Source organism: Alligator sinensis, unplaced genomic scaffold (assembly GCF_000455745.1).
Source record: "Alligator sinensis unplaced genomic scaffold, ASM45574v1 scaffold523_3, whole genome shotgun sequence".
Lineage (NCBI taxonomy): Eukaryota > Metazoa > Chordata > Crocodylia > Alligatoridae > Alligator > Alligator sinensis.
Window position 1 is genome coordinate 574,326 of NW_005842658.1, and position 7,356 is coordinate 581,681.

A 7,356-nucleotide genomic window follows, 5' to 3' on the forward strand; every position below is an offset into this window, starting at 1 on the left:
CAGCCCCAGGACCCGATCCCTGGGGCAAACCACTTGATAGTGGTTGACAACTAGATGTCGAGCCATGGATTACTACCTTTTGAGCACAATGATCCAGCTACTTTGTTATCCATCTAGCCTGTATTTCTTGAGCTTGTTTGTGAGAACATTGTGGGAGACTGTATCAAAAGTCTTGCTAAAGTCAAGGTATATCATGTCTACTCTCCCCCATGCACAGAGCCAGTCATTTTATCATGGAAAGCAACCACATTGGTCAGGTATGACTTGCCCTTGGTGAATCCATGCTGGCTATTCCTAATCATTGTCTCCTCCTGGTATTTAGAAATGGATTCTTTGAGGACCTGCTCCATAGTTTTTCCAGGGACTGAGGTGAGGCTGACCAGTCTGTAGTTCCCTGGATCCTCATTTTTTCCCTTTCTTAAAGATGGGCACTATATTTGGCCTTTTCCAGTTCCCAGGACCTTTCCTGACTGCCACATGTTTTCAAAGATAATGGCCATCAACTCTGCAGTCACAGCCAACTCCCTCAGCACTTGAACTTGTGTGTCCAGCTTTTCTAAATAGTCCCTAGCCTGTTCTTTTGCCACTGTTGGCTGCTCACCCTCTCCCAAACTATACTTCCAGGAACAGTAGTTTGGGAGATTACCTTGTCTCTGAAGACTGAGATAAAAAAAGGCATCGAGTGTTTCAGCCTTTTCCACATCATGTGTCACTAGGTTGTCTCCTCCATTCAGTAAGGGACCCACGTTTTCCCTGATCTTCCTCATTGCTGACATATTTATAAAAACCCTTCTTGTTACCCTTCACATCCCTTGCCAGTTGCACTTTGGCCTTCCTGATTTTCATTTTTGCATGCCCAAGCAATATGCTTTTACTCCTCCCTTTTCATGAATGCCGCCTGCCCCTGGAGGCTGGGGCCACATGACAACCATTCTCAAGCGGCGGGGGCATGGGGGCGGGGGGGGTCCCCCACGAGGGCAGCAGAGGTGGGCCAAGCGGGGAGCTCCCGCAGGTGGCTGCAGTAGTGTCGGCAACCTCCTGCTTCTGCGGTGGCTAGCAGTGATCAGGGACTGCCCGCAGATGCCATTGGCAGTGTTGAAAGTGAGGCGGAGGGGTGGCAAGCGGCGACTGCCTACAGGTGCTGCTGGCAGTGTCGGCAGTGCTTCTCACAGGGGGTGTACCGCTTATCTCGGGGTGCACGTGCACCCACTACACATCACCAATGTCCCTAGCTGTTTGTCCAAGTTTCCACTTGTTAGCTTCCTTTTGGTGGGTTAGCTCACTGAAGAGTTCGCTGCTAAGACAAGCTAGTGTTCTGCCTTACTTACTTGCTAGTATCAGGATGGTTCACTTCTGCACCCTCAGTAAGGTTTCTTTAAATTGCAACCAGCTGTCCTTGACTCCTTTCCCCCTCAGAGTGGCCTCCCAGGGGATCCTGCCCATTGGTTCCAAGAGTGAATTGAAGTCTGCTTTTCTGAAGTTCAGGATCCTTCCTCTGCTGCTCTACATATCCTTTCCTTAGGATCCTAAGCTCAATCATCTCATGGTTGCTGCTGCTTAAGTTGCCATCCACTTCTGTGTTCCCCCCCAATTCTTCTCTGTTTGTGAGTGGTAGGTCAAGAAGAGTGAGACCCCTAGCTGGTCTCTCCAATGCTTGCACCAGGAAGTTGTCCCCAGCACTCTACAAAAACTTCCTGGATTGCCTGCGCACTGCTGTGTTGTCCTCCCAGCGGATGTCAGGGTGATTGAAGTCCCCCATGAGAGGCAAGGCTTGTCATCTGGAAACTTCTGCTAGCTGTTTGAAGAAAACCTCATCTACCTTACCCTCCTGGTCTGGTGGTTTATAGTAGACCCCCACCAGGACCATAGGCCTGTTGAAAGTCTCTGGGTTAGGGTCAGGGGGGACAGCAACAAAGACAATCTGCAGCTTCATACTGGAGGCCTGAGCAATCATACAGCTTTTTTACATAAAGAACAACTCCTTCCCCTCTTCCCCCCTGCCTGTCCTTCCTTAACAGTTTGTACCCATCCATGACGCCTCCAGTAATGGGAGTTTCCACCACGTCTCTGTTAGTCCAGTCATGTCATAGTTCCTTGACTGTGTGGGGACTTCCAATTCTTCCTGCTTGTTTCCCAGGCTCCGTGCATTTATGTACAGACTCCTGAGATGACTAGCAGATTGCCCCTACTTTCTCAGGAAGAATGAGGCCTCCCCTGCTGCCACCTCCTGCTTGCTTTTCCTCTAGGTCCCCTGCTTCCCCACTCAGGGCTTTGTTCTCCGTCCCCCAGCAAACCTAGGTTAGCGAGCCTGTCTGCAAAGATGCTCTTCCTTCTCTTTTGTCATGTAGATCCCGTCTCTTCCTACCAATCCTTCTTGGAACAACATCCCATGGTTGAAGAAACCAAAGCCCTGCTGGCAACAGCATCTGCGTAGCCATGCAGTAATCTGCGGGATGCATCTACACCTGCCTGGGCCCTTTCTCTTGACTGGAAGGATTGAGGAGAACACCCCATGAGCCTGTCCCCTTCACCCTTGCACCCAGAGTTCTCGAGTTTGACTCTATATTCAATGGAAGTCAGAGCATGGAGCGCAGGTTTAGTGTGTTAGCTGTGGGCATGTCTAAACAGTACCTACTGAGACATACTGTCTGAGGTGGTTTATTTCTGAAACGGAAGCGGAGTTGCTGCATTAATGGAGACTACATGCATATCAAGCTCTGCTGCATACAGAGCCTATTTATGTGCAAGTAGTGCTACATTAATTGCAGCTACATGACTTCAGGTTTGGGAGCGAGTGCAGGGAGCAGTTGCAGTGTACCTTAGCAAGGCACTGCCTTGTATAATATAGATCCGAGGTGTCAAACATACAGTCTGTGGGCTGGATCCTACCCGTGGAGCCATTTAACCTGACCTGTGGGTTGTTGGACTGATCCCATGTGCCGGCCCCAGCTCTACACACTGCACGTGGTGCACGGGCTAGACTCATGCAGCCCACTCCCTGGACCCCTTGGGATGACCAGAGCACCCCCTGTAAGAGAGGGGATTGGAAGGGGACATTGGAATAAGGGACCTCTTTTTGTGGTGGGGCAGGGGAGTGGGAATGGATGACTAGGGGACTGGGGAATAGGAAGAGGTTTCTTATATTTGCATGCAAAGGGCAATTGGGTTTGCCTGCAGGGTTCCCTTATATGGATGTTTAGGCAAGGAAGCAGCTGTTGGTGTGGGGAGTTGGTTTTCTTAAGTTTTGGGGTTGTTGTTTGGGAAATTACTCTTGTTTCCTGTTGTGTGTGGGGTGGGGGGGGCAGGGGTTGTCTGTTTACTGTAAGCCTCTGAGGTGGGATATAAATCTAATTAAAAAAAAATAAAATAAAAATATATACCTATATCGGAAAGCATACTGCTTTTTAGAAAGAGATGCAATCACTCGAATGTGTGGGTCATGGGCATTTAGAGTAAAATTTGTGTGAACGCCATGTAGCATGAGTCATGGTTACAGCGTGCTAAATAACCATTCTTTATAAAACATATAACTGGAAATTAAATTGACTTCTACGCATATGTATCATTCATATTTTGCCTTTTTTCTGAGGGTTGTTGCACATTGGGTGATATGTTGCAAGAGAGACCCTCCTCATCAGGCACATTTTGCAGAAATGATAGGGTTATTCTGTTTTCTGTTTAGTTTTTAGACTGAAGATTTTTTGAGGAAGTTTTGCATATCAAGTAAAAAAAAACAACTTCTGAAGCTGGTTGGAGTTCAAATCTTAATGAAATACCTTCCCATTTTGTGGGAACCGAGTAGGGCTAATGCTTGGACTAGTATGGCATATTCTGACCTTTATTTTAGAGACAGCCTGGTACCCTGGGAACACAAAATGCTGTGCAGATCATAATAGTGTGAATAGTTTACAGACATTTTCCTACTCTTATGGCCAAAAGAAGCAAGGCGATAAAATTCTTCCTATGTTCACAATCTGAGATTGCCTGGTGTATTTTCTGTTATAAATATCCTGACAACTGCAGCAGTTTCAAACAAAATCTGTTTAGTTTGTACAAGTATCACAATACATTTAAAAAGGCTTTGATTTGTTGCTTATGTGAATGTCTTCTTTTATAAGTCTTTTTTCCCTTACGGTATGCAAAAGGAAGATTTTAGTAAAGTGTGTCATTTTCTTTTCCCCCCAGATTGCAGCAATTCTTAGAAAAAGAAAGCTCGACTATTATTTGCACAAACTGCTACCTGAAATCTTGCAGTCAACTTCATTTCTGACAGCAAATGGAAGCTTATATATTGCTTTTTTTTGCATTTTAAGGTTGGTATACCTTTATGTTCTATCATAAATATTTGCAAAGGTTTTCCTATAATTTATTTAATCTTTTCCTCTCTTAAATCATGACATCTTGAATAAGATGTGTTATTTCTGTACTTCCTTTTAAAAATATTAGGACTTCTTTGAAAAGCAGTCACAACTGTCCTGGAACAGGGTGGCCAGTTGAAGGAGCTTGTTCTTATCCTGTGTTCAGTGTTTCCCAGTTTAATGTGAACACTTTGCCATATACAATTTTGTGAATTGATTTTATCCTTTTCTGTTTTTTTGGTTTCAAATCTCCACTTGGCCTGATTTTTAGAAGATCTTGGAAGAAATAGCATAATTAGTTGATTGGTGTTGTCTCTTAATTTCTACCTTTTTGAAGCAAGAATTACATTATAGTAATTGAGAACTTTTGTTACTTTCTCTTTATTTTTGGAACTTTGCCCATGAATAGAACTCCCAATACATTTTCTAGAGCTTCCTCATTGAGGCCCCTGGCAGATGTGCAAGTGAAGGCGTCACGGGATCTGACAGTCGCACTTCCTTCCTAGCCACAGGAGTGCACCCCAGGGTTGGGAGCCCCAGCCTGGCCCCACGTTCAATTATGATAGGAATTGGCTACAAAGTTATTACATGCTTCTTTGTGTAATAATTTTGCGGTTTACTCCTTGTTTTATCACATCATTAATTGCTTTAAGAAGTGACTCTGTCTTGAATGTAACATGTGCCAGATTGACTGGTTGAATGTCATGGTTCTTTCAGCATTTTCCCTTTCCTTGGACATCAAAAAGTGATCTACATAATTCTGAAACAAAAGTGACTTTGTTCTGAAATTGTTACTGGTGCTCACAGTACAGACTAATTCTGGTCAGTTTTATTCTAGGGAAAAAAAGGTCTTCATTGGGACATTTTGGAATTGCTAACTTTGCCAGAATAGTTATTCTGGAATGGTCATCAGTTGCCTGTCATGTTCCCTACCATTGACAAGCCCTAAACCCCTTGTGTTGATCTGAACTAAAATGAATCTGACTTTCATATCTTATGCTGTTTCATGAAAGTATGTGCTGTCATGTGATTAAGACACCTTCTTAAAAGTGCAATCTTGCTCTGAACTGTAAATTACACTTTCTCACTTGAAGGCAGTTCTTTGTGCATCACAAATAATTATGGAGATGCTTAGAGTTGAAAGTTATTTCCTGTTAGAAACAAGATTTTGGATAACCAGGCCCATTTGGAGCAGGGCATGTCTGTGTGGTACAGGGTCATGTTGTACAGTGATAACCGGAGGTAGTTTTATGCATGCTAGCTTTGGAATTGGAAACGCTTTGAATTCCCTTAATTCCTCAAAGTAATTTCCAAATTGCACTACTGTCCAGTTGAGGACTAATTTTAAAAAGGAAAGATGGTTCATACAACATGTCTTCAGGATTATTAGAATGTGACTGTGAACTTCTAAAGGGTGTCTAGTGGCAAGACAGCAAGTGTTACTGGGTGGGTTATAGTTTTGGATCAGACCCTCTCTAGCTTTGCAGCAAGTCTTCTAACTTTGTCTCACCATATATATTTTAAAGCTAGGAGAAAAGATTTGGACAAAGGGGGAACTGACCCTAAGGCTGACTAGACAGCTACTGAGCATGAAGAGCTTCTGAAATCTATAAGAATCCCAGCTTCCTGTTTTTTTGGTCTACGTGCTTTGTTTCTGTCTTCCAATAAATATCTTCAAACAATTGAAATATCGGTGGAGGAGAGGACACTAAGGACAGACCAGTCAAAAACTTGAACAAATTAAATTTTTAGGTTTAGTAAAAGGTACTTATTTAAAGATAAACCATCCCTTAATTTATGGGTGTCAAACTCATCAGGCCAGGTGGACTGGATGAGTAGTGCAGGACAGCTGGTTTGTGGACTAGATCAGGCCTGTGGATTGGCCCTGCATGCAGCATGCACGCTGAACTGGCCCCATGTGCTGTGTGCATGTATGTTTTAGTCTGAGATGTACAGCAGAGCTTTAGGCCATATAATACATCTCTGCTGGCTGGATCCAACCTGTGGGCCAGCCTGTGGGGGCATATCTCTGACAATCTCTAAAAGGATTGTATGTGTTTATAATACGGAGACTTTCCTATTAAAAATGAACTAACAGCCCCTCCTGCCACACCCAATGTTTCAAAATACTGAAAATCTGGAGTTACAGATAAATTTAAGATAAATATTTGAAAATTGTATAATTTGGTCATGATATTCAGTCTTGCTTCTGCCTTTATGCAATTACCTTACTGTTACCAACAACTTGGAGACAAGAGGTTCATTGTATCAGTTATCACAGAACTAGAAGGCTGTACTGTTGTTTGTGCTGTGCTTGTGCCGATTCCCGCCCTCCATATGGTTATGCCGGCCATAGACAAGACGTCGGCAAACTCTGATACGTAGTTTGTAGAAGTCATTGTGTCCTGATTCCCATCTGCCTTCTCTTTTATTAAACATAGAGCTAATATACTTAGGTACACAACTTTGTATTACAACCCATATTACAAAAAGAACAAAAGGAATGGGAGCAAAGTATTATGCACAGTATTGAAAGTGTGTTTATCTTTATGAGCTATCCAATCTGTTATATATTATTCATTAACTGATGTATGGGATACCATATCATTAAACATTGTGACACGTGTGCGCCTTCCCAGGCACCAGGTTTATCTTAAGTTTTGGTTCCTGTTCAGGACACTGAAGGCACCAGCCCTGTTGGTTGTGCGCTAGTTTAACACTACTGGAATCACAGCGTCTAACATTCAAATATAATAGTAGCCTTAGTTTGTCTGTCTGTCTGTAACTTTTGCCCAACTGTGCATGTGGTGATAAAAGCGTTTGTCCATCTATAATGCTTTCTCCAACTGTGCAAAGTGTGCATGTCCTAAGAGGCTGTGTGGCCAGGTGGGCAGGGGCAGGGCTGGCTGAGTTAAAACGGGAGTCCCTCCACTGGTGCGCCACCTCCTGCAGCCTCCAGTATGGCGGCTCCCTCTGTCCCACCTCCACAGAGACAAAA

At 43.9% G+C, this 7,356-nt stretch overlaps 1 protein-coding gene across 1 annotated transcript in view; it reads left to right on the forward strand.

Moving 5' to 3' along the window:
* The first annotated feature begins 233 nt into the window (after positions 1–233).
* TMEM135 (transmembrane protein 135) overlaps positions 234–7,356 on the forward strand; it is a 323,990-nt gene continuing 316,867 nt past the window's right edge. Inside the window, exons 1-2 of the mRNA XM_014524769.2 lie at positions 234–257; positions 4,186–4,313. Of these exons, the coding sequence (XP_014380255.1) occupies positions 234–257; positions 4,186–4,313 (152 nt within the window). The remainder of the gene's footprint in view (positions 258–4,185; positions 4,314–7,356) is intronic.